The sequence below is a fragment of the Taudactylus pleione genome, unplaced genomic scaffold (genome assembly GCF_031769625.1).
Source record: "Taudactylus pleione unplaced genomic scaffold, aTauple2 ptg000205l, whole genome shotgun sequence".
NCBI lineage: Eukaryota > Metazoa > Chordata > Amphibia > Anura > Myobatrachidae > Taudactylus > Taudactylus pleione.
Genome location: NW_028284607.1, coordinates 1,680,370 through 1,707,676, shown reverse-complemented (window position 1 = coordinate 1,707,676; position 27,307 = coordinate 1,680,370). Strand labels below are relative to the sequence as shown.

General features: G+C 43.8%; 2 protein-coding genes across 3 annotated transcripts in view; one reads left to right on the top strand and one right to left on the bottom strand.

Moving 5' to 3' along the window:
• Positions 1 to 27,307, top strand: part of PI4KA (phosphatidylinositol 4-kinase alpha) — a 162,254-nt gene that overhangs the window by 58,710 nt on the left and 76,237 nt on the right. For both annotated transcript variants that reach the window (XM_088477833.1, XM_088477832.1), the window contains exons 19-23: positions 8,391 to 8,441; positions 25,645 to 25,753; positions 25,955 to 26,091; positions 26,167 to 26,300; positions 26,418 to 26,500. In XM_088477833.1, the coding sequence (XP_088333959.1) occupies positions 8,391 to 8,441; positions 25,645 to 25,753; positions 25,955 to 26,091; positions 26,167 to 26,300; positions 26,418 to 26,500 (514 nt within the window). The remainder of the gene's footprint in view (positions 1 to 8,390; positions 8,442 to 25,644; positions 25,754 to 25,954; positions 26,092 to 26,166; positions 26,301 to 26,417; positions 26,501 to 27,307) is intronic.
• On the bottom strand, positions 11,332 to 19,299 carry LOC148517942 (heparin cofactor 2-like). Its single transcript, XM_088477947.1, has 5 exons — positions 19,178 to 19,299; positions 18,006 to 18,870; positions 15,708 to 15,981; positions 14,208 to 14,352; positions 11,332 to 11,639 (listed from the first exon to the last, which is right to left on the bottom strand). Exons 2-5 carry the CDS (start codon positions 18,838 to 18,840, stop codon positions 11,448 to 11,450), a joined length of 1,446 nt encoding a protein of 481 aa, XP_088334073.1. The 5' UTR covers positions 18,841 to 18,870; positions 19,178 to 19,299; the 3' UTR covers positions 11,332 to 11,447.

The window sequence follows — 27,307 nt, the reverse complement described above, 5'->3', positions numbered from 1 at the left end:
TGCTGACTGCAGTGCATCCCACAGCTGCTGGAGTGTACGTGGTGGAGTATCCATAGAGCGAACACAATGATCGAGGTGGTCTTACAGATGCTCAATTGGGTTCCAATCCGGGTAATTAGGGGGCCAGGGAAGTACTTGGAAGTCTTGATCGTCCTTGTTAAACCACTGTTGGACATTTCTAGCTGTATGACATGTCGCATTGTCTTGTTGGAAGATCCCATCCGCCTCAGGGAAGACAATCGGCATGTATGGGTGTTCGTGCTCTGCAAGGATGAATTCATAACCAAATCGGTTGAGGGTACCATCCACATGGATGAGTGGGCCCAGAGAATGCCATGAAAACATTCCCCAGACCATAACGCTGCCACCACCAGTTTGTGTTCTTCCAGAAATTGTTGCAAGATGTTTGTGTTATCCGATGTTTATCGTCTGACACGCCAACGTCCATCCGTTTGACGAAACAGAAAATGTGACTCATCGGAGAAGGCAATCCTTCACCAATCAGCGGAGATCCAATTCCGATACAGGGGTGAAAATTGAAGCCTTTTTCGCCAATGCACCTTCGTTAGCATAGGTACAGTGACCATCCATTTGCTTCGGAGCCCCATACGCAGCAGGGTTTGCTAAACTGTCGTTTTAGACACACATCTGGTGGCCCCCAGGTTCATTTTGACGGTGGGCTGCTCCACTGTAGAGTGTCAGTCGGCGTACACCTCTCACATCAATGGCACGTGATGCTCCGCAGTTTCCCCGTTGGTTATTCACACGCGAACAGTTCACAAACTGCGCTGTTTCAGAAATACTGCCACCCTTGGCCCGAAAGTCAATAATCATCCCTTTTTGCAACTCTGATAAATCACCCTTTTTACCCATAACAGCAGCGAGTGATATGTGTGCAGACGGCCTATCACACACCTTATATACTCACCAAGCCAGCGAACGGCATGTGATGTACTTCATGGGCTACGCACTGCCGACGTCATTTGTAGGAAGTGGTCATATACTCACACACAATATATGGACAAAAGTATTTGAATTATTGAATTGAGGTGTTTCAATCAGACCCATTGCCACAGGTGTATAAAATCAAGCACCTAGCTATGCAGTCTCCATTTGCAAAATGGGTCATTCTGAAGAGCTCAGTGACTTCAAGCGTGGTACTGTGATAGGATGCCGCCTTTGTAATGAGACAGTTCGTGAAATATCATCCCTGCTGGATATTCCACGGTCAACTGTAAGTGATATTATTAGAAAGTGGAGGCATTTAGGAACAGCAACTCAGCCATGTAGCGTAAGACCACGTAAATCACAGAGCAGGATCGACTGCTAGGGCGCATGGTGCGTAAAAGTCCCCAACGCTCTGTTGATTCCATAGCTGAATAGTTCCAAACTTCCACTGACATTAATTTAAGCACAAAAATTGTGCGGCGGGAGCTTAATGGAGAGCAGCTGCATGCAAGCCTCACATCACCAATGCCAAGCCTCAGATTGAGTGGTGTAAAGCACACAGACAAGTTGGACTGTGGAGCAGTGGAAACGTGTTCTGTGGAGTGACAAATCGCTCTTCTCTGTTTGGCAGTCAGATGAGCGAGTCTGGGATTGGCGGATGCCTGGAGAACGTTACCTGCCTGACTGCATTGTGCCAACAGTGAAGTTTGGTGAAGGAGGGATAATGGTATGGGGCTGTTTTTCAGGGTTTGGGCTATGCCCCTTATCTCCAGTGAAGGGCAATCTTTTTGAATCAAGTATATTTTATTGATTTTCAATAGAACAAATTAAAAAGATGCTTCTGCATACTAACACATTTTGGACAATGTTATGCTTCCAACTTTGTGGCAACAGTTTGGGGAAGGCCCTTTTCTATTCCAACATGACAGTGCCCCAGTGCACAAAGCAAGGAATATAAAGACATAGTTTGATAAGTTCGGTGTGGAAGACTTTGACTGGCCCGCACAGAGCCCTGACCTCAACCCCACTGATCACCTTTGGGATGAACTGGAACGGAGATTGCGAGCCAGGCCTTCTCGCCCCCAACATCAGTGCCTGACCTCATAAATGCTCTACAGAATGAATTGCCACAAATTCCCACAGAAACCCTCCAAAATCTTGTTGAAAGCCTTCCAAGAAGAGTGGAAGCTGTTATAGCTGCATAAGGGGAACCAGCTCCATATTATAGTATATGTATTTTAATACGATGTCATTACAGTCCCTGTTGGCGTAATGGTCAGGCGTCTGAATACGTTTGTCCATACAGCATGTGTGTGTGTGTGTGTGTGTGTGTGTGTGTGTGTGTGTATATATATATATATATATATATATATATATATAACTATCTCACTTTGCAGAAGAAAACTGCAGAAAAGTACTCTGTGGTTTTTGAAAGTTTGTTACTAGCATTACTGGGATCCATCAGTCTGACACTAGCGTAGTAGTAGTTGTATTGGAATGTACAGTATTAGACGCACAAAATCCTTTTCTATATGTGTCACTTCTCGTTCTTTTCCCCCTCATTGTTTTCATGCCAAGTTAAAACTTTATATTTATATGCATTAACTAGTAATATTGTCGCAATTACATTATATTATATTGTTTATTAAGGAATTGGATAATGGAAATAAATGTCTGATTACAGATGTTAACAATTAATGTTCCATGCACTTAGAACTGTAAAGTTTACTTTATGGACTACTGAGTGATGATTACATTTGTGACTTTTCATGAGGCAAGTGTTTCAAGGTCTCCACCCACAGTAGTGTGGTACAGGGCAAAGTCCTGTAGTAGCACTATAGGTAAGCTGTTTGTTGGATCAGGATGTACAGGGAACTGTTTATCTTTGTACTGTAGTGAAAAATTACTTCTGCACTGATGTTACTATGTAAAAAGAAATACTAATAAAATACATATTGTGTATGTATGTATGTATGTATGTATATATACATACACAAGTGTGTGCGTGGACCTGCTTCATGTGTACATAGAAATGAACTTGAACCTGAAGTAATTAAATACTCCCTTTTACAAACAATGTTATGAGGTATGGAATCTGAGAAAAGATTTAGCATAAGTGTAAATATCCTGTTTTCGCTTTTGTACTATGTGGGACTTTGAACCATTGGGATATGCCAAAGCTGCCCTTTAGGTGGGTTTGTTCATCAATTTTGAATGGAAACACATGTTATCCGACACAGCTGATCCATACCATGCCACCCACATAGCACTCACTGCATGGCTTAACACATTTTTCTGAAATCAAGGAGCCAGGATTACAGTGTAGGATACAGACCCCCCCCTTCCCCCGGAGCAGCATTACTGAGCACCTACCCCCCATCAACCAACCCCCACGGCCACACCACTAACTGGGTACTCCCAGGTAAACTACTCTTCTACTGCCACATTGCTGTGCAGCTACACCTCGGGCAAACTAAACCCCCATAGCCACATTACTGAGCAGCTAATCCCCCTCCCTGGGCAGCCAACCCCCATACCCACACAATTAACCCCCATACCCAGCCCAAAAAACCCGGGCAAAGTCTCCGCCTGTCATACATAAACCCTCTTACCAGACCTCGCCGGGTCTAACAAGAGTAACCGCAGTCAGCGCACCAAGATGAAGAGGCGGAGGAGTCAGCGCAGGGGACATACATCCTGTGCATGACATGGCCATCGCAGCACAACAGGCTGGCACGCCCACGATCTCCGCTGGGGCTGAAAAACTGCTCCCTCCCTCCCTGCAACATTTGGTCACTGGGCAGCAAATTCTGGTCACCATGGCGACCTGGCTTCCGGGATTTGTCGAGCCCTGACTTACTGATCTTGTAGAATGTGCCTTTACATTGTAGAGAAACAGGTTTTGCTGCCTCAGTGTAATCCTTGTGATTCACAGAAGTCCATCTAACTAATGCCTGATTTGACGCATGCTGTAAGCATCATAGAGCATTAGAAGATGATCTGTTTTTTTATTTCATCCTATGGTGGACACTGGGACCCTGCGTATAGTGGGAGCTGCAGAAGTCGTCTGGGCACTAAAGAGTTAACCTCTTTGTCGGCAGCTCAGCCTTGTTTCTAAGGGTCCCCAGGTTCATGATGGAATCACTTTGGTCCATCATGCAGGCCCTGGAGCCAGACGATTTCATGGTCTCTTGGACATTCAGGATGCTTACTTAAAAATTCCTATCCGGAAGGATCATGAGCAATTCCTCCACTTTGCAGTCCATAAAGACTACTTCCAGTTTTGGGCCTTGCCTTTAGGACTCTCCACAGTACCCCGTGTGTTCAACAAAGGTCATGGTTGTGATGGCAGCAGACCTTCATCTCAGAGCAGTCAGGATTCTACCATACCTGGATAACCTTCTTCTGTTGTCCCAGTCTCAGGACACTCTGCAGGAACATATCCATCTTACCCAGGTTTTACTGCGATTTAATGGCTGGCTGACCAATTTGCGCAAGTCCAGAGCTGCATCTCAGCCAGCGTGTGTTTTAGCTGTTCACACGCTGCAACATAGAGGAGCAGCAGACGGAGCGAATGGAGGAAGAAGACGACAAGACTAGACCACACACCAGGAGGTTTGCGAAGCAAGACAGCGAAGGGTAAGTTGTGCACCTGGGGGTACGGGATGCCGCCCCACCATACACATCCCCAACACCTGCACCTACATATTGGACATATCAAATTAATGAGTGAACCTTTAAACAAATGACTATTCAACAAAGTATCTTTTTATTAAGGATTTTTTTCTATTTTTGTTATCTACCCAAAAGCCATCTTTTTGATTAACTTTAAAACCTGGACACTAGTATACCCTGTATTGAGGAAGTACGAGTGATCGCACATCCAATCTACAACTATAAGGGAGAACTGTTACTCCCACTGCATAGAATATACAAATAAAGGTGACTTGTATTCAAACACATATTGTCACATAGTTATTACTTACCTAGACACTCTATAAACTACATCACCTTTTAGCGTGGACTTCCCCCATTACTTGCAATTTACGTTCTCTACAGGGTTAGGTTACCATGTTAGGCCCTGCAGCTTATATCGATATACAATAAACCCCATAACCTTGTGCAGCGCGGGTTCCACCCTAAGACTAGCACCATCTCAAAACATGCTCCATCTGGGCGCTCTCCTGATCTGCAGAGTTCAGAGTTTTTCTTTCCAGGGGCAAACAGGCATCCCTTCAATCCCTAATCAGGAACTTTCTCAAACAGTGCAGTCTCTTGATACACTTGTGTATGCGGCTTCTAGGCAAGCTAATCTACACCTTCGATATGGTGGAGTATGCACAATTTCATTCCAGGCCACCACAACTGGAACTTCTGCAGAGGTGGAACCGCTTTCCTCTGCAACTCAAATCCCAGACTGTTGTTCTGTCCAGAGTGGATGCGCGGTTGGGGCGCCATCAGAGGACGTCAATCATTTCATGACCAGTGGTCAGTTCAGGAGAGAAGCCTCCAGATAAATATCCAGAAACTTTGGGTGGTTTACCGCGTGCTTTGTCAGGCAAGTCCTTTCCTCCAACACAGGGCAATGAAGGTCCAATCAGACAACTCCACTGCAGTTGCCTACATCAATCATCAGGGCGGTACCAAGAGTAGGGCTGCAATTAGAGAAGTCGCATTTTCTTTTGGGTGGAACTGTTTCTTCCTGACTTGTCAGCGATCGCTGTACATCCCTAGAGTCCAAAATTGTGAGTCAGACTTGCTCAGCAGGCAGGTCGTTCATTCAGGCAAGTGGTCCCTATATTCCAAAGTGTTCCTGATGCTGGTTCGTCGCTGTGGTCACCCATACATCGACTTGATGGCCTCTCGGCACAACAACATGGTGCCCCGATACAGTTCCCGCACCAGGGACCTGGAGGCATTCTTGGTAGACCACCCTAGCAGTTCCATGGGGCTTATTTATTAGTGTACCTTTATCCGCCGATTGCTCTTCTACTTTGGGTTCTTCACATGTTGAAGCAGGAGGGAGTCGTGGCCATTCTCATCACCCTGGACTGGCAAAAAGGGCCTGGTACGCAGACTTCCTTAGTCTGTCCATAGTAGTCCTGTGGTGCCTGCCTCTCAAGCTGGATCTTCTATCTAAGGGCCAATGTCTTCACCCGGACATCGCACTTCTAGCTTTGAGTGGGTGGCTATTGAGAAATCAATCTTGAATTTGAGAGGTACCTCAGATCCGGTTATCTGAGCCATGCTGTCTGCCAGAGGGCCCTCCTTGGCACAAATATATTATTGTGTATGGCAGACTTATTTTCAATGGTGTTCTGCCCGAGGTTGTATATTAACCTTCAAGAGTTTTATCACTCTTAAGGCACGGGACTTGACCTGGTACTCCGACTGGCTTCTTTGAAGGTGCAAGTGTCTGACCTGTCGTTGGTGTTTCAACACCATGTGGAAAGTTTGCCTGTGATTCAGACCTTCTTGCAGTGGGCCCTCCACATTTAGCCCCCTTTGTGTTTCTCCATTATATCCATGGGACTTGACCTTGGTGTTACGGGTTCTACAGGAATCTCCCTTTGAGCCATTAGACTCAGTTGATCTCCATTGGCTGACATGGAAAACTATTTTCTTGCTGACTATTGTCCCACCGAGCACCCTTTTTCCTTTTCCACGCTGGCTGTGCGATTCTTTGTACCCGGTTAGACTATTTCCCTAAGGTAGTCTCCCGTTTCCACTTCAATCAGGAGTTTGTGCTTCCTTCCCTTTCAGCTTCAGAGGTTACTGACTCCAGGTAATCTCTACTTATGCTGGACGTGGTCCGAGCTCTTCGCACTTATGTACTTATGACCAAGGAGTTCCACAAATCTCTCTTCGTCCTTTATGATACTCACAGGTGAGGCTGGACATCCTCTAAACAAACCTTGACTCGTTGGTTGCACCTTAGTATTCATTGGGCCTACCAATTGGCGATGAAACCGCCGTGTTGCAGCTCTGTAAAATGGCCACATGGTCCTCCCATACCTCAAATTTTGCAGATTTAACACCTTCGCCTCGGTTGATGCAGCCTTTGGGCGTCAGTCCTTAGTGCAGCACAGTAGCATTCCCTCCATTGACGGCACAGCTTTGTCCACCTTAGGATGAAAGAACAAAGGGAAGTTTTGTCTTACCTGTAAAATCCTTTTTTTTTTTTTTTTAATCAGTGGTGGAGACTGGGCACCTGCCTTCGTGCCCCTGGCTGACTGAGGGTTTCACTGTTCCGGAACCCAGTTTCGAGACAGTTGTATGCCTGGTGTGCGTGTGTGCCGGTCTTCTCCTCTCCTCCATTTCTGTTCCTTGGGCTTGTTATGTTAAACTGGTCTCCGTGGATACAGGTGGTGTATAGGGGAGTGTAAAATATAAAATGAAAGGAATTTATTTTAGATTTTATTTGTAATCTAGAGAATGTAAATTATGTGCTTTACAGATCTAAGACTAAGGTCCGTATTCAATGAAGTGAAAAGCCGAGATCCGCGAAAAAGTATCACCGATTTCGACACCGCCTGTCGGAAACTTATCTCCATCTTCAATTCCATTCGCTTTTCGCGTACACGGAAAGTCAATGTAATGTAATAGGTGAAAAAGATTTGCCTCTGATTAGCAGGAGAAAAGAAGAGCAAAACTTTTATTTTGGGGTGCAGAGGTGGGGAAACCACTCAGAACCCTTGGGACAGCCCCCAAAGGATAACTGCGTCAAAAAATTCCAGGAAAAAAGCAAAGAACACCCCAAAAAAGTACTTTGAATTTGGGGGCGAATAAACACAAAGTGGGGGGACAGATTCGCAAACTAGCTAAATAAGGCTCTGTGAGTGCTCGAAGAAGAGGTCAAGTGTTTTTGGGATTGCAGGTGCTTTGTGAGGGTGGAATTTCACTTTTATTAATACTTCGCATTACAGACATTACAAGATGCTGGCACCCATTTTCAGGTACCCCAAATTTGCCAGGACTACTTATTTTCTACTAAAAATACGGCTTTATACCATTCTTCACCACTTGTGCAAAGACGGTAATTAGAGACAATTGTTCCAACTTAAGTATCCCAAACAGTTTTATTAGGGCTAATCGGGCACTACTACATGGATCCCCAAAGTTTCTGCTTTTTTTTTGGGGTTCATGCTGATTTTCCCGATTCTGACACCACTTTCCGCCTGTTCTGACTTTGCGTGTCGCCGTTTTTTGCGTCTTTTGGAATTGAATAGGGCGAATTGCGGGTACGCTTCTAAAATATGCGATGTAGGCGAAAAGTCCGGCATGCATAAATTTATCGCGGGTGCGAAACTATTGAATACGGCCCTAATTCTTTTATTACTTGTCCATTGCACAATTCTTTATATTATTTTACAGGTAAATTTTGCTGTAGAAGAAAATGGTTTGTTTATTTTCAACTAACCTTTCAATATTTTTTTCACCAGGCCTCTAGCAGTGCTGGTAATCTGGGAGTCCTAATCCCTGTAATTGCTGTGGTGAGTATCTTTGCCTTTCATATTTGTCAGAATAACATTTGTGTTGGCTTTCAGTAACATACTTTGTCATTATAAATTCAGCAGGTTGGGGATTCATTTGGGGCAAAGGTCTCAGTGTTCTGGTTTTGAATTAACAGTGTTCTTCCTTTTAATTATGTTTACTTTTGTCTACATCAGGGTTTTCCAAACACGGTCCTCAAGGCACACTAACAGTCCAGGTTTTAGTGATATCAATTGCTTGAGCACAGATGGGTAATCAAAATAACTGAGGTAGTAATTAAGACACCTGTTCTCAAGTATGGCTATCCTTAAAACCTGGACTGTAAGTGTACCTTGATGACTGTGGTTGGGAACCCCTGGTCTACATCCTAATAATTATGGATTGCAGTGTATTGCTTGGAAGGACACTACAGCTTTGAAAAACAGATTTGTGGCTATCCAAAACAAACTGTATGAGAACCGTGTGTTGCATGCCGACATATAAATTGAGAAACCTCTGATTCATTTGTGACATAAATACGCTGACACCTTTTATACAGAGCTCTTAGGTAACTCTTCCAGTTAACAGCTTAGAGGACATTATACATGGGAGTTAATGGTTACACTGTTAGCAGAAAAGCAAATATTTAGTAAGCTTGCATAAGCCACAAGTAAAAAGGCAGCCAGATCCTGCTTTCATCAGGAATCCAGGACCATGTCTACACTGTAGACCAGGCATGTCCAACTCAAAATCCCAACCGGGCCAAATATTCAAGGCTTAAGAGTGTGTGGGCCGCAAGAAAAAAAAAAAGTCTTATATGCAATTTTGAATGGTTTATTATTAAGAAAAACCAACAATAAATTGAATTCCTGCATTGGTTTTATTGATGGTAACACAGTTTGAGATCCTTCCCAACCGCTACTCATTTTTTTCCTACCGATTTTCCTTCCTTTCCTGTTCCTTTTTCTCCTTTTCCTTTCTCTTTTTTTCTCTCCTGACTGTTAATTTAGTCGTCGCTATTGAGCAAAGCTCTCTCATTCTTAATTTTTCCTTCTACAACTGGATCACATCTAAGTTATTATTTGTTTATAGCAGATATTGATGCACAAATCTTGCAATTCAATTGTTTTCGCTATCTGTTTGCTGTATATTATTGTGATCTGTTTAATAAATATTACTTAAAAAAGAAAAACCAACAATAAAGTTTAAGCAAAGATGTCAATTATCAGGAAGAAAACATTAACTTTAGTGTTTTCTTCCCGATATTTGACATCTTTTTGCTGTCACCATTTTTCCAATCTCAGGTAGAGGGGAAACAGCGGGCATGTGGCTGAAGGGACATATGTTCCACGTTAGAGAGAACCACCATATAGGCAAGGCTTACCTATATGGTGGTTTCTCTCTTTTGTGGAACATGTGTCCCTTTCAGCCCCCTCTATCCCTCCAGCCACATGACCCGTGTCCCCTCTTGCTCCCTGTGCCCCCTCCAGCCACATGCCCCATGTCCCCTCTTGCTCCCTTTACCCCCTCCAGCCACATGCCCCATGTCCCCTCTTGCTCCCTGTGCCCCCTCCAGCCACAAGCCCCATGTCCCCTCTTGCTTCCTGTGTCCCCTCCAGCCACATGCCCCGTGTCCCCTCTTGCTCCCTGTGCCCCCTCCAGCCACAAGCCCCATGTCCCCTCTTGCTTCCTGTGCCCCCTCCAGCATCATGCCCCATGTCCCCTCTTGCTCCCTGTGCCCCCTCCAGCCACAAGCCCCATGTCCCCTCTTGCTTCCTGTGTCCCCTCCAGCCACATGCCCCGTGTCCCCTCTTGCTCCCTGTGCCCCCTCCAGCCACAAGCCCCATGTCCCCTCTTGCTTCCTGTGCCCCCTCCAGCCTCATGCCCCATGTCCCCTCTTGCTCCCTGTGCCCCCTCCAGCCACAAGCCCCATGTTCCCTCTTGCTTCCTGTGTCCCCTCCAGCCACATGCCCCGTGTCCCCTCTTGCTCTGTGCCCCCTCCAGCCACATGCCCCATGTCCCCTCTTGCTCCCTGTGCCCCCTCCAGCCACAAGCCCTTTGTGCCTCGTGTCCTTGTCTATTCAGTTTCCAACCCCTGTGTCAGCCCCATCCAATTCACCTTCTTCTTTGACAGCCGTCTGCTCCTTTTCCTTGCAGAATACAGATAAGTCCTCCTGCTCTTCGCAGGCAGCTGAGCGAGGATAGTGTGTCGTCATCAGGGCTCCTGGTTCTGAGCAGGCTGGCTGCGGGTGGGGGGCAGAGGTTTGTGAAGTTGGAACTGCAAATGCCCATGGGGAGTAGCTGTTGCAGCCAGGCATGCGCCGGCGCAGCAGCTCCCCCCGCAGCCATTTTACTGCCCTACATATAGCTTCTGCGCATGTGCAGAATCTTCCTCCGCAGGCAGAAAGGTGAATACTGCCCGATTGGAGCTGAGCTCCATTCGCGGCAGCCGGCCCCGCAGCAGTGTGAGTGTGCTGGCACAGAAGGAGCTCACCCGGGTTCCCAGCGGGCCGCCTTCCACTTGATTTACAATAGTGAATGTGGGGCTGGAAAAATTTGCGTTTGGGGCCACATGTGGCCCACGGGCCGCAATTTTGACACGTCTGCTGTAGACACACAGTTATTCTTTATTGATTATATTTGCAAGACTTTATTAAAGACTATAGCATTGAATGTAACCAGTACTGAACAATACATAGGCCTGACAGCTATCACAGCTTGTGATTTTGTAGTGGTGTAAAATAACATGTGGGTGTTGTCTTAAAGAGCACTAGGACAACACTGGTAACAATAAATGTAGTGTCTATGTAACTATGACAAGCTTAGCAATATTGCACATTTGAAAAGTCAAGATAACTAGTGGACAGGGAAAATTAAGACATCTTATTGTACAACATAAGGACTTCAATATACAGCTGTTTGTCTTTTAATTATGGTAAATAGGCATATTCAATATACTTTAGTGAAATACATACAAGAAACTAATATTTGCATCTAAGTATTAAGCCCCAGCTTTAGTTGGGAATTCATGATATGTTGGGATTGGCGACTTTTCCACAAAAAATTAGGCAATCTGTACGATGTTCATAGATGAGAAAGAGGAAAGGCCGGTCCACGGCAATGCGTGTCTGAGTGGATAGCGGCATGAATTTGGCTCCGGTCACAGTCGCTGCCTGAGTTCCTTCTTCATTCACTGTGATGCTGCCTTGTTGCTGAAACTGCAAAATGTTATGTAATAAGACTTAAAGCAAATAATCTGGAGAATAAAACATCATAATGTAATCTGGATAGTCCTGTAAGAACTATTTCCATTCATTTTCTGAAAGTTTGTGGGCATTGTGATCCCTATCTTGTGTATAAGCCATGCAGTCTTAATGCAATGTTATGTCTCATCACTATCTACATGTGTTTCCATGGGAATCGGTATGTAATCCCTGCTGCCGCATGGCCAGCGGTTCGATTCCCAGCAGCGGCAGCCCGACAGATCAGCAGAGCCCGGCAGCGGAAGCCCGACAGCGCTGGAAATCCCGATCAGGTAAGTATAAACTAACCTAACTTACCCCCTAACCCTAACCCTCCTTAGGGGTGCCTAATCCTAACCTCCCCCCCAAGTGCCTAACCCTAATCCCCGCTCTAAGTGCCTAACCCTAACCCCCCCCCTTCCCCGCTGCCTAAACCTAAGCCCCAGGGGGGTGCCTAACCCTAAATCCCCCCCCCGGGTGCCCTAAACCTAACCCTCCCCCCTGCCGCGGCTATCCGCTTGCGGTGCCCGGCATCCCTTCGATCGGGATGCCGGGCGCCGGTCTCCCGGCGTCGGGTAAATGACAGGCATCTAGATATAGACGACGGTCATTTATCCCACACCGTGATAAAGCAGCCGGGAAGCCAGATGTCGGTATTAAGGTAGCCGGTTTCCCGACTGCATACCGTTTCCATGGCCTAAGCCATTCACTAAGGGAGCTTACTATGTGGGCTTGAGTTGTTGAAGCTGCAACGTGAATCGTTCTCAAATAGAAATGAATGATGTCTATAATGCATGCAATGTTAGCACATACAAACGGTTTCCTAAATGCTTGACAGATCATTAAGTTACACATTTGTAGCTCGTGTTGTGCATTTTCCGGCCAGTTACAGTAGGCTGATTCTGCTTGCACCTCCATAGACTGTGAACGGGTGTTAGGTGTGTATATTTTTCTGTCTACGCTCAACATCATAATGTTTGTACTGACTGATAATAGTTTTATGAGTTTGAACTGCTAATTTTGATTGCACAGTGGGGCAGTCAGGAGACAAAGGGGGCAGCTAAATCTCAATTACAAGCAATTTCTGTACTGTGAAATCACAACTGGCAAATAGCGTGCATTGTGGCATTTTTCTGTAAAATGCTATTTTAAATGGATATTCATCAGCCTCATGCTGTTGTTGTGCATTAATTGTACAGTGTGGGACCTGGATGAAGTGCATGAAAAAGTGGGGAAATCATCCTAAGCCCCAAAAAGTGGCAAATAAGAATGCAGGACAGTGTAGAAGGCTGTTGGTGACAATAAGCAAAGTACTAGAGGCAGTTACAGAGGGCCAAATGTAATAGCGTGAGAGTTTAGAAAATGTGGGAGAAAACTCAGCCAATGTAATAAAGTCACAGAATAGGCAAACTCAAGTTTTTCAGACTCAAAAAACTCTCAACATTTAAACTCTCATCCAGATGTTTCCTGTTTTGAAAATGCAACTCCGCCAATGTAATAGTATGATAGTTTTACTGCTAAACTTTCACATTTTCTAATCTCTCACCCTATTACATTTGGCCCAAAGTGTCCAATGGGTGATTTTTAAATTTCTTTTTAATAATGATCGGAAAATGATAGCCAGAAAATGTATTTCAGCAAATAAGTGCTAAAGGTGCATACACACGGTCAGATTTCCCTTCAGATTTGTACAATAACTATTTTAAAAATAGTTCGATCGTTCAAATCTGAAAGAAAATCTGACATGTGTCCCTGCAACGATGAATGTTGTGCGTTCCCGTTTGTCAGATTCCGATATCTGACATCTGATGTGTTGGCAGTCAGATTTGTCATATTTTCTTTCATTTTAATACTGTCAAAAATAGTTTTTAGTTCATGAAATCGTTGATAAAATCGTTCAAATCGTTCGTAGTTCATCTATCATCTGACAAATCTGACCGTGTGTATGCACCATTACAGTAATTTGGGGTATATTAACATGTTTATAATGTTATTTTTAGAGTTTAAATACAAGTTTAAGTTGTAAAAAAAAAACAACAACTCCCACCTGGAAAGTCAAACCCCAATTCCCAACAATACAACACCCTCAAACATGTCCCACATAATTCACCCCATTTATGAGCTTGTTAGAGAAAATCACATGTAAAATGACATGTCTTGCTTGGCCACATTTTACTATTTAAAAGCATCCACGTGCATTGTTATTCATTGGGAAGGGTTAACCAGGGATTCCGCAATATGTTCTGACATTTTTACCTTAAAACAAGGACTTTCCCCTACTGTGTAATATCAGCCTTGTGCAGCACATGCATTTCATAGAGTCCCCAAATATGTTATTAAAATGAAAATATAACTAAAGTTTGTAAATCTTATGAGACGTGGCATTATAATGGCGTTATTTCTAGCTATCTTCATTGAAAAACGATGGCTGCTCTCATCAAGAGGTGCCTTTCTATGCTTTCTTAGCTACATCTCAATACATTACAAGGGTAAACTATTCTGTTACTGCCTGTAAACTGGTGTACACTTGTCAGCCATACCGACCTGGCCAATGTTGATACCCTCATCAGTAATGCCTGAGAAATCTGCTTTAGTGGTGAAGATGTCCTTTGCTCCCATGGTGCTGATTACTTCTTTTAAGTTATATTTCTTTTCCAGCTTGAAGCGGGGTAGGTGAATTTCTCTTGCCCTGAGAACAAAGATATTATAAAATAAAGAAGACTGTCCAGTCTGTGATATGTTCATTGTACATACTGTAGTGGAACAGGATTCCTCCAGTCTTTGGAAAAGAGCATAATGTATGAAACAAGTACGCCCATTTGCTTATGGTACCAGTGGCAGATGTTACCACTGCAGCCCCCACCCCATCCCCAGTAAAATCTGCCACCTCTAGTGAGCCAGTTGCAGTCTGTGTGCCCTGGCTACACTGTCAGTGACTTCTCATGGGTAGCGCTATCTGCTAATCACTACCAGGACAGGCATCCCAGGAAGAGGGGTTTTCTACCCATATGACTGCTAGTCCCGAACACAATTAACAGAGCATGCTTCCAATGGGAAGCCACTCCCCTGTCTTGCTGCCAGCCCTACTAGGCTCCTAGGAGCTGCAGCTGATATAGGGCCTCATTCATCAGTGTACACAATAGCAATCGCAGCTGCAATTTCGGAATGCAGTAGCGAAAATATGCTAACGCTTGCCAAAACACAGCTGGCATATGGACGCCCACTACTGCTTTCTCATATCTGGCCAACCTCGCTTTTCTGCGTATACATCGTCCCGTCACACAACATTTACAGCAGGTCTGACCAACCGCAGACATTGCAAGGCTCGGCGCACACAGTGAGTACTCAAGCTGCCCCCCCCTCCCTCAAGAGACAGAAGAGCCGCCACTGTAATAGTACCATAATAAAGTCACGTTATTTTCTACAACCACTGCTGCTTATGAGGCAGGGTATATGGGATGTACAAGGTTCTATGTACCATTCTCTTGCACCCATGTGGGGCACTGGAAATACTGGAATATGGAGGCATTCCTTACCATACCCTGTCCCGTCTTTCCATATGAATCCTGGAATAGTGGAGCAAGGCTCCCAACTAAGATTTGTTCTATAGATATATGCAGGTAAAATATGCTTTATCTTTATCTATCTTAAGTCCTGTTCAGGTTGGTGCAAACTGATTTTAAAACAGTCCAATGCCCCATCCTTACATTTAATGTCATTATTTACTATTATTAGACACTTTTGTGTTTTTTTTCTTGAATTCTGAATATATTAATTTATATACTATGTCACTTTGATTTCAAGAGATTTTTAAAGTAAAGATGTTTACACTCCTTTTAAGTATATTTCTGTTTAACATATGTAATCATCTTTCTTTTCTATTGATTGATATTTAGCATTTCACCCATATTTGGATAGCTGGGCCTCTATAATCAACTGGTTCATGATGCTACCTAGATGGAAAATTGCTGTATAACACCTCCCACCCCCACTAGCAGATCCAGATGAACAACATCTTCAGTACATGTGACGGCATGGCTGTACCTGTTATTCATGGTCTTCTGCCATCTTTCCACCAGGTGTGAACTGAGCTGCTTCTCAAGGAGCTTCATACCAGACAGTTTATGAGGCACCGCTATCAGCATGCTCATGTTGCCTACGTATGGCAACTGTAGGACATCACACTCCAGCTCATAGTCCACACCAACCAAGAAGTTTCCCTTGGTCCTCATCATATGTACTTTCACCACTTCTTTCTCGCTTATACGGAAATTCGCAATGTGGGTATTCTCCACTGGAAACTTACTCTCCCAAGTTCCTTTGTGAACAGAGAAAACATTCATACATGTTACGTTAGCAAACAATTGTTCTTTTTTAAGTCTAAAAAAACCAGACAACTCAACTGCGCAAACTATAGCTGCACCCTTCAACAGGTCCCTGAGTGTCACCAAATACTCAAAGACAAGATCAATATAACAAACAATGGAACCTGGATGGGAGCGCTGTGTATACAATCCAAAGAATATAAATAAAATGGATGTGGGTAATGGGGTAAACGGACAATGACATATAAATACCCCTAAATAAGATGAAGTGGTAGGTAGTCCTTAATCCTCACTTCCTCTAATGTTCTGCTGATTTCCCCTCGTGCCAGGAAACATATAAGGGGAAAAAATATAAAAAAGAAGAAACATCCAATGGGTATATCTGTATGATAGGACGATGGTGAACAGTTCATAAATAAATCCTCTGCTGTAAGTTCATGAAAAGAAGAATTCTTCTATGCATTGTGGGGATTTTTTAAGAAGATTGTTTGCATATATGAGAATAAGAATACCATTCTGCATAGAAGAATTCTTCTTTTCATGAACTTACAGCAGAGGATTTATTTATGAACTGTTCACCATCGTACAGATATACCCATTGGTTGTTTCTTCTTTTTTATATTTTTTCCCCTTATGTTTCCTGGCACGAGGGGAAATCAGCAGAACATTAGAGGAAGTGAGGATTAAGGACTACCTACCACTTCATCTTATTTAGGGGTATTTATATGTCATTGTCAGTTTACACCATTACCCACATCCATTTTATTTATATTCTTTGGATTGTATACACAGCGCTCCCATCCAGGTTCCATTGTTTGTTAAATTGTTCTTTTTTTGTTTTATTTTTATTTTGCACACTGAAAGTGAGGGAAAGTATTTAAAGCTGCATGCACACTGTACGATCTGTACCACCAACAACTTCCAAGAGATCTTTCAAAGATATCTTTCAGTGAAGTCATCCTGCCACATCTCTGAACAGACAAAGTTGACAATATCGTGCAAGTTGGGCTACATGTACAGACGATCATAGATATCGTTATCGTTAATACGGGAACGTGCATCGTTGGTCATTCACTGCATAAATATGAACGATATATCGTGTAACGTTATCGTTCATAGATATCGTACCGTGTGCATGCAGCTTTAAACTGGCCATACTCCAGACCAACTTTCCTCCAACCATCCAACTAGTTGGTTGCTTGGAATGAAAATCCAGTAATGCATGGGAGCAAATAACAATCAGCAATTTTTTCCTAAACACCCGAAAACATAAAAAAGGTCATTCAGGCAAGCTGGTTAAATTGGTTTGATTTAAAAAACTTGTCTGAACAACCGCTTTCGTCCGTTTTCTGGTGTTTGGGAGAAAATGGCTGATTGTTTTTTGCTCCCATGCATTATCAGATTTTCATTCCAACCAATCAACTAGTTGGATGGTTGGAGGAAAGTTGGTCTGGTGTATGGCTAGCTTTACTTTTAATTTTGGTAGGACACATTCAAAAACTTGATACATTCCAGAACCCAAATATTACTTCAGGTACACAATCATTTTTTGTAACAAAAATTGTAACACAAACAAAATTACACCACAGAGTCCTGTCATAAGAAAGCGAGAGGAGGGTGTTAAAGGAGGAAAGCAAGGGATGAGCATACTGATCTATGTTAATGCTGGGAGTATTTTAACTTCTCTGAAGGTGGAATTAGGGCCGTTCTGGAAAAAGGGCTGGAGCGTGTATAAGTGGCTTTCTTTGAGAAGCTAAGGTGCCCACACTGTGGTGTAGAGCCCACGTCTATCATGTAGATCAAAGGAAATCTTTCCTATGCATGTGATGTGCCACTTATAACTCTAGACCGCTGGGATGGAAGGTGGTTCCCGCCTCTTTCCAAGTGGGATGCAATCATGAGGCAAACTCAAGTTTTAGTATTACATTGAAATTACATAGAATTTTTGCTTTGCAATACAGTTTGAGTATCAATCAATTCACACTTTTGGGCTAAGCAAAAAATTGGAGATATTTACCTTTAAAATAAATGCAGTTCACAATAAACATTAGTAGTCCGGGGCTCAGACTTGAAATGGCTTCCTTTATCAGGCCCTTAGTGAGCTTCTGGGTCCTTTGGTTTATTTTGTTGACAAAAGCTTTTTCTTCAAAATCGCCAATCTGAGCTTCTGCAAAGTAATAGTTTTTCAAACTACTCTTGAAGTCCTCTCTAATGGAGAAATTTTTTTGTATATATAGGTCATTGACTGATCGCAAGGTATAGCCAAAATCTCTGCGGTTGAGTCTGTGGATTAATTTGCGGAAGACAGTGTGGATGGTGGTGGTGTCGTACTTTGAGCTGGCATTGATAAAATCTTTGAAGCCTAACATAGAGAAAATCTGAATCTGAGACTGCCCTTTTGTTCCCATTGATATTGTGGCCATTGCTGTGGAGACTCCCACCGGCGCCAGCAGAATATTTTCAGTTGCATTAATATTTTCTCTTATTGTCCGATAAAGATCAAAACCAAATTTGGCATTGATTATGTTAAGCCTTTGAATCCTGGTTTTCCCAGGGAAGAGTTCATATATATTCCCTTGTGTTTTTTCTACATTCTTTACTGTAAGAGCATCAATGGTCTCAGTATAGTCTTCACCAATTATTTGATCAAAGTCTATATAGTCTTCCTCGTCTTCTTCATCAGGGATAAGGTCATTGGTAACTGTGTCATCCTGGAGATTCTTTGTGTTTTGTGGAGAAATACCTCGTGCACCTATTTCATCCCTATTATCAAAATGCTCATGCAGGTTTTTGACACCACATAATGCTGATGAAATAAGCAGTAAACTTGTAGTAACATGTAGAAGATTCATGCTGGAAGCGACAGAATTCAGGATTCTTTCCTAAAAGAGTATTAGATGAAAACAGTGTTAAATGCAGAGAGAAGCCTTCTTACCTGTACGTTTTACACAAAATGACTGTTCAGTATATTGACAGAATATAAGATAATTTCTTTCCATGGCTGTTTGGTGAAGCAAATGTGAAAGGACTTTACTGCTAGCTTGTACAGAATATTTTCATAGCACATTGTTAAATAAAGTTATATATCAATGTCGATAAACATTTTTCAGCTTCATGCACATATATTTAATGTGTATTACTGAATGATGTCATGTTTATAAAGAAAACAGCTTAAAGACGCATCCTTACCTGAGAGCTCTTGACCACTACTCCTAGTCCTAAAATATAATGTTGTTGCTCAAAAGAGCTAATAAAAATAACCTTTACCACCCTCTAGAGTAAACAGTCAGCTACATCAGACATAGACAGAAATGCCAGGTCAGCCAAAGTCCCTTCCTTCTGATGGGGCCCCTTCCCTCCCCACCATCCCACCCCCTCACTTCCTGTGCTTCATTGTCCAGTTTACAATAACAAACGGCATAAAAGGTTCAGCAATCCCTCTGTGCACAGATGATATTTTGTTTAACAACAAATCTGGAATAATAATAAATAAAAGTAATGGACAAATTCCAGTTGTGCAGCAAACAAGCTGAGCTTACTCTCACATTTCCTTTTTACTTTCCTGTCTACAATAACCGTTAATTGACAATGCTTGAAATTTGAAATATAGATCTAAAAATGTCTGAATTAATATGTAGCCCCATGTACAGTGCCTTGCAAAAGTATTCACCCCCTTGGCTTTTTACCTTTTTTGTTACATTACAACCTGTAATTTTTTTTCCTTTTATCTGAATTTTATGTGATGGATCTGCACAAAATAGTCTTTTATATATATATATATATATATATATTATGAATCTTTATAAATGGAATTCTGAAAATTGGCATGTGCATATGTAATCACCCCCTTTGCTATGAAGCCCCTCAACTCCTGGTGCAGCCAATTACCTTCAGAAGTCACATAATTAGTGAAATGAAGTCCACCTGTGTGAAATCTAAGTCTCACATGATCTGTCAGTATAAACACACCTTTTCTGAAAAGCCCCAGAGGCTGCAACACCACTAAGCAAGAGACATCACACCATGAAGACCAAGGAGCTCTCCAAACAAGTCAGGGACAAAGTTGATGAGAAGTACAATTCTGGCTTGGGTTATAAAAAAAAAAATAAAAAATCCAAATCTTTGATGATCCCCCGGTGCACTATCAAATCCATCATCATCAAATGGAAAGAACATAGTACCACAACAAACCTGCCAAGAGAGGGCCGGCCACCAAAACTCACAAACCGGGCAAGGAGGACATTCGTCAGAGAGGCAGCACAGAGACCAAAGGTAACCCTGAAGGAGATGCAGAGTTCCACAGCAGAGACTGGTGTATCTGTGCATGTGACCACAATAAGCAGTACACTTCATAGAGCTGGGCTTTATGGAAGAGTGGCCAGAAAAAAGCCATTACTTAGTGATAAAAATAAGAAGACACGATTTGAGTTTGCCAAAAGGCATGTGGGCGACTCCCCAAATGTATGGAGGAAGGTGCTCTGGTCAGATGGGACTAAAATTTAACTTTTTGGCAACCAAGGAAAACAATATGTCTAGCGCAAACCCAACACATCCCATCACCCCAAGAACACCATCCCCACGGTGAAACATGGTGGTGGCAGCATAATGCTGTGGGGATGTTTTTCAGCAGCAGGGACTGGGAAACTGTTTCGAGTCGAGGGAAAGATGGATGGTGCTAAATACAGGGATATTCTTGAGCAAAACCTGTTTGTCTGCCTGTGATTTGAGACTGAGACGGAGGTTCACCTTCCAGCAGGACAATGACCCGAAGCATACTACTAAAGCAACACTCGAGTGGTTTAAGGGGAAACATTTAAATGTGTTGGAATGGCCTAGTCAAGGCCCAGATCTCAATCCAATTGAGAATTTGTGGTCACACTTGAAGATTGCTGTTCACAAGCGGAAACCATCCAACATGAAGGAGCTGGAGCAGTTGAATGGGCAAAAATCCCAGGGACAAGATGTGGCAAGCTCATAGAGACTTATACAAAGCGACTTGGAGCTGTAATTGCCGCAAAAGGTAGCTCGACAAAGTACTGACTTTAGGGGGGTGAACATAACAGAAAACATGCTGATGTTTTCTGTTATGTTGTCCTAAATGTTGTTGGATTCACAATATAAAAAAAAACACAACTTCAAAGTTGTAGGCATGTTCTGTGAATGAAATAATGCACACCTTCAAACAATCCATTTTAATTCCAGGTTGTGAGGCAACAAAACCTGAAAAATGCAAAAAAAGGGGGGAGGGGGGTCGAAAGGCACTATATGCATGCATGTGTATAAATATCATACAAACTTGGCACTCACTCACTTTTCAGACTGTAATTCCTTTGAATACAGGGAGTGTTAGTTCCAAGATATATATTATACACAGGGGGAAGTAAGGCCACCGGCAGCACTTATCGGGGTTGTTTTTCTTTCACCACTGCACAAGCAATGAAAAAAAACCCTGATAACTAAATGGTTAACGGGTGCTGCAACCCTGTTAACGCACAAATCCATGAACTTTTCACAGGATCTGTGTGTTAACGCCCGTTAACACATCAATTTAATGGGCGTTAACAATGGTATCAGGTGCAAAAGGGAGCCTAACTGAATAGCCTTGGGCGATAAAGCCCCAGGCTACCTCCCTTTTTCACCCACGTTACGTTATCGAGGCTAATTGAATATGATAGTGGGATGGGGCCCCTTTTATTGCCATAACAGCCTCCTATATATTTTGGGGAATGCTTTTCACTAGATTTTGCGACATGACAGGGATTCGTATCCATCCACCAACAAAAGCATTCATGAGGTCAGGCACGGATGTTGGCCAATGAGTCCTGACTCAGTCAGCATTCCAATCCTTCCCAAAGTTGTTAAATGGTCTCAGACAGTTATTTCTCTTGAATTTTTACAGTTGTCAGTACTGGTTTGGGCAGGAAGTGTTGTGCTGCATCCACCAACCCCAGATTTGTCTGTCAGACCACCAGATAGTGAAGCTTGATCCATCACTCCAGAGAATGTGTTCCCACTGCTCCAATGGCTGTGAGCTTCACATCACGTCCGCCAACGTTTTGCCACATAAAATAAACGTAAAATATAGTTCTTGTGCTGGTGTTTACATAGGCAGTTAGGAACTTGGTAGTCAGTGTTACACCTGAGAACAAAATGTTTACATGTTTCGGGACTCGCCAGCCTCATTCTGTGAGCATGTGTGGCCTCATGATGCGAACCTGAGCTGTTTTTGCTCCGTTTGCTTTTTACAATAACATCATTTGAAGTAGACCGAGTCCTCTTGCCGGGCAGAAATTTTATGAAGTGACTTGCTGGAAAGGTGCCATCCTAGGACCTTGCTATATTTAAAGTCAGTGAGCTCTTCAGCATGACCCCATTGTGCTATTAATGTTTGGCTATGGAGATTGTAGGCCGTATTCTTGACTTTATACACCTGTTACCTGTGAGTGTGGCTCAAATATTTTTATATTCTAGGCCATGTACAGTAGTGTATATGTACTAGGGGTGTGCACCAGCCACTTTTCGTGTTTTGGATCAGGATCTTTCTTCGTGTTTTGGATCTGGATTGGTTTTGCCAAAACAGCCCTTCCGTGTTTTGGGTTCTGGGTTTTGTGTTTTGGATCTGGATCTTTTCTTAAAAAAAAAAAAAAAAAAAAAAAACACGCTAAAATCACATAAAATGGGCCTTATGTTTGTTCCTACGCTATTAATAACCCCAATAACATTAATTTCCACTCATTTCCACTCTATTCTGAACACCTCACAATATTGTTTTTAGGCCAAAAGGTTGCACCGAGGTAGCTGGATGACTATGCTAAGCGACACAAGTGGGCGGCACAAACACGTGGCCCATCTAGGAGTGGCACTGCAGTGGCAGACAGGAAGCCAATCAGCGTTATGGTGCCCATTTGCATGTAGCACGGACCCGGGAGATCCGTGCTACATGCATCTGTGTGATTGGCACAGAGCAATGACAGGACCGTGAGACCAGTCTGTGCTGCAGTGGTAAAAAAAAAAACCTGTGTAAGAAAAAAATGGCGTGCCCCCCACCCACAAAAAAAAGAGCAACCAGCCCCGGGCATTAGTGACCCAGTGCTGGGTGTGCTTAAATACAGGGGACAAACGACGTAGGGGGTCCCATGTACTTAAGCACAACCAGCACCGGGCTAGTCAGAACCAGCGCTGGTTGCCAAAATACGGAGGACAAACGACGTAGGGGTCCCCCGTATTCTGCGCAACCAGCTCTGGGCTCTGATCCGGTCCTGGTTCTGGAAATACAGGTGAAAGAAATGAGTAGGGTTCCCCTGTATGTTCCAGAACCAGCACTGGACTTTTTCTAGCGGGGGGCTGATGCCACAAGCCAGGGGAGCCCTTTCACCGGGCCCCCCAGCTGCAGCATCAGCCCTGACCGCTAGTCGGCCCAGGCCGGGGATCCCTGGAGAGCTGGGGACCCCCCCAATAAAGGGGTCACCCTCTCCAGGGCACCCCAGGCCCAGGTTGATAGCCAGGGGATAGTGTGGTGTGGTGTAAATAAATAATATCAAACATTGTCTTTAGAAGTAGAACTGCAAGTCCCAGCAAGCCTGCCCCGCATGCTGGTGCTTGGAGAACCACAAGTACAAGCATGCAGGGCATTAAGGGCCCACTAGTACCTGTAGTTCACCTGTAAAAAAAATGTTTAAAAAAAAACACAGGACACACACACCGTGACAGTATAAGTTTATTAAACATACATATACACACACTCACCTATGTAACCCTGTAGCATCGGTCCACTTGTCCGGTAAAGTATCCATAGGGGACCTGTGAAAAAAGAACATACTCACCATCTCCTATGCGAGGTTCTGTCCTCTTCGTTCCAAAGTAAGCATCCCCGGACTTGGCAAAAAAACAAAACAAAAACAAAACCCGATCCACGAACTTAGTACCGTTCTATAGAACGGTACTTCCCGAATGAGAGCTTAGCGGCGGGGTATCACCATGGAAACCCCGCTGCTAAGCGTTCATTGGCTAAGAGAGGTCATCTCCCGTCTCTCAGCCAATGAACGGCTCCCTCCATTGTAGTCAATGGTGGGAGCCGCAAGGTTATTAAAGTTTACCCTTCGGTTTCCATGGTGATACCCCACCGCTAAGCTCTCATTCGGGAAGTACCGTTTTATAGAACAGTACTAAGTTCGTGGATCGGGTTTTCGTTTTTTTTTCTGCCAAGTCCGGGGATGCCTACTTTGGAACGAAGAGGACAGAACCTCGCATAGGAGATGGTGAGTATGTTCTTTTTTCACAGTTCCCCTATGGATACTTTACCGGACAAGTGGACCGATGCTACAGGGTTACATAGGTGAGTATGTGTGTGTGTATGTATGTTTAATAAACTTATACTGTCACGGTGTGTGTGTCCTGTGTTTTTTTTAAACATTTTTTTACAGGTGAACTACAGGTACTAGTGGGCCCTTAATGCCCTGCATGCTGGTACTTGTGGTTCTCCAAGTACCAGCATGCGAGGCAGGCTTGCTGGGACTTGCAGTTCTACTTCTAAAGACAATGTTTGATATTCTTTATTTACACCACACCACACTATCAACCCGCCACCCACCGCCACCAGGGGTGGTGGGGATAGCCCCGGGCTATCAGCCTGGGCCTGGAGTGCCCTGGAGAGGGTGACCCCTTTATTGGGGGGGGTCCCCAGCTCTCCAGGGATCCCCGGCCTGGGCTGACTAGCGGTCAAGGCTGATGCTGCGGCTGGGGGGCCCGGTGAAAGGGCTCCCCTGGCTGTGGCATCAGCCCCCCGCTAGAAAAAGTCCAGTGCTGGTTCTGAAACATACAGGGGAACCCTACTAATTTTTTTCCCCTGTATTTCCGGAACCAGGACCGGATCAGAGCTCAGAGCTGGTTGCGCAGAATACGGGGGACCCCTACGTCGTTTGTCCTCCGTATTTTGGCAACCAGCGCTGGTTCTGACTAGCCCGGTGCTGGTTGTGCCTAAGTACAGGGGACCCCTACGTTGTTTGTCCCCTGTATTTAAGCACACCCAGCACTGGGTCACTAATGCCCGGGGCTGGTTGCTCTTTTTTGGGGGGGTGCACGCCATTTTTTTCTGTTTTTCCACAGATTTTTTTTTTTTCACCACAGCAGCACAGACTGGTCTCACAGACCCGTCAGTGCTCTGTGTCAATGACACAGATGCAAGTAGCACGGATCTCCTGGTCCGTGCGTGCATCTGTGTCATTGAAATACACAGCAGCACAGACTGGTCTCACTGACCCATCTGTGCTCTGTGTCACTGTCAATCACACAGATGCATGTAGCACGGATCTCACGAGTCCGTGCTACATGCAAATGAGCACCATAATGCTGATTGGCTGAGAGCCGTGACAGACGGCTCTGTCAGCCAATCAGCACTTTGCCCATTAAAGGCAAAGGCATTTTTTTTAAATGGCCGCTCGAGGCTAAACATCGAGATCCGACAGCAGATCTCGAGGTTTTGCCTCGGGAGAGGGATCCGGGGCAGACAGGGAGATCCGAGCTTGAGCTCTGATTGCCCCGGATCCCCGAAGTTCGGGTGGGTTCGATTCTCAGGGAACCGAACCCGCTCATCACTAATATGTACTGTATATAACATTACAAGAAAATAACATTTTATCACTATTTTTGAAATACAGCTGACTCGAAGATTACCACCCATCAAAGAGGCTAAGCCCCGGCTTCAGAAACTGTTCCGAGATTTCTGGTTATACTCTGTTCTTATGGGATTTGCAGTGGAAGGATCAGGTAACTCATAGCCAACACATTACTCTATGCTTGTGTTCCCCATGGTATGGTTTTTCTTCTTTGTATAACACACTCGTCTGGTCCCTATAATAACTTTTGCACTGTATTTCTGTATTATGCCTTTTAATAGTGTATGCCCTATATTTCTTGGGACACATTTTCTGTGCTTCATATACATTTTGTTCTTCCTGTATTCTGCAGGTCTCTGGCCTGAGGAGTGGTATGAAGGAGTTTGTGAAATAGCTACAAAGTCACCTTTACTGACTTTTCCTAGTAAGGAGCCTTTGCGCTCTGTCCTGCAGTACAACTCTGCAATGAAGAATGACACTGTGACATCGGTGAGAACCAAAGTTTTGTCGGTTTCCTATATGCTATTGTATGTGGCAAATCTAATTTTGATATTTCCTGTGCAGGCAGAACTAAATGAGCTAAGGAGTACCATTATCAATCTGCTGGATCCTGCCCCTGAGGTATCTGCACTCATCAACAAGCTTGACTTTGCTATGTCCACCTATCTACTCTCTGTATATCGTCTTGAGCACATGAGGTGGGTATTGCTGCAGACACACACACACTACTGTTCACTCAGGTCCATTGAAATAGTTTTGTTTACCACCTTCTCTGTTCATTGTTTTTCTTTTGATATCAATTGTTTTTCTACTAGGGTCTTGCACTCAACGGATAAGGATCGATTTCAGGTCATGTTCTTTTACTTTGAGGACAAAGCTATTCAAAAAGATAAATCAGGTGAAGTTTATTATGTTATATTTGTATCCACATTTAATTACTGAAATCTGATGGCACATCCACATGACTTTCTGACATCCCTTTGGGGATTTTGGAATATTATCGGTATAGAGGCTCATAATCTTAGACACTTTAAATCCTCTCAAGGTTTTTTTTAGTCGCACTAACTCAACTATTCTTGGTTAACAAGGAGGAATTGACTAGAATGATTTCTTCCTTCTTTCATTTCTAATCAGACATGATCTTGTAGGATGCTTATCCCTTTATCCTCTCTTCGGTGAGGATCAGTTATGATGTTAATCGCTGTAGAGGGTAAAGGTGCTAATATCGCAGACACCACAATCGCGAATGCTGCAGACCTGGGGAACTGCATGAATAGGAAGCTCGACACCACCCTTGAGTCTTTTATACTTCTTTTAATTTAAGAGTACTAGCAAAAGTTTTGATGGAAGAACTAATAAGTGTGTTGACTTTGTCTGACCACAGGTCAGAGGCGTTTGGGTGCAGAAAAATGGCAGCAGGTGCTCTGGAAAGATGAGTCAACATTTTAAATATTTGCCTTTAACAGAAGGCAGTTTGTTTGCCGACGGGCTGTCTGCAGGCAACAGTGAAGCATGGTGGAGGTTCCTTGCAAGTCTGGGACTGCATTTCAGCAAATGGAGTTGGGAATTTGGTCAGAATTAATGGTGTCCTCAATGCTGAGAAATACAGGCAGGTACTTATCCATCATGCAGTACCATCAGGGAGGCGTCTGATTGCCTCCAAATTTATTCTGCAGCAGGACAATGACTCCAAACATACAGCCAA

Coding starts and splice junctions, on each gene's coding strand:
- LOC148517942 (XM_088477947.1), bottom strand. CDS start 18,840: ATGAATCTTCTACATGTTACTACAAGTTTACTGCTTATTTCATCAGCA. Junction 14,353..15,707: donor CAGAAGACCATGAATAACAG/GTACAGCCATGC, acceptor CTTTGTTCTCAG/GGCAAGAGAAATTCACCTAC. Junction 11,640..14,207: donor AGGGTATCAACATTGGCCAG/GTCGGTATGGCT, acceptor AACATTTTGCAG/TTTCAGCAACAAGGCAGCAT.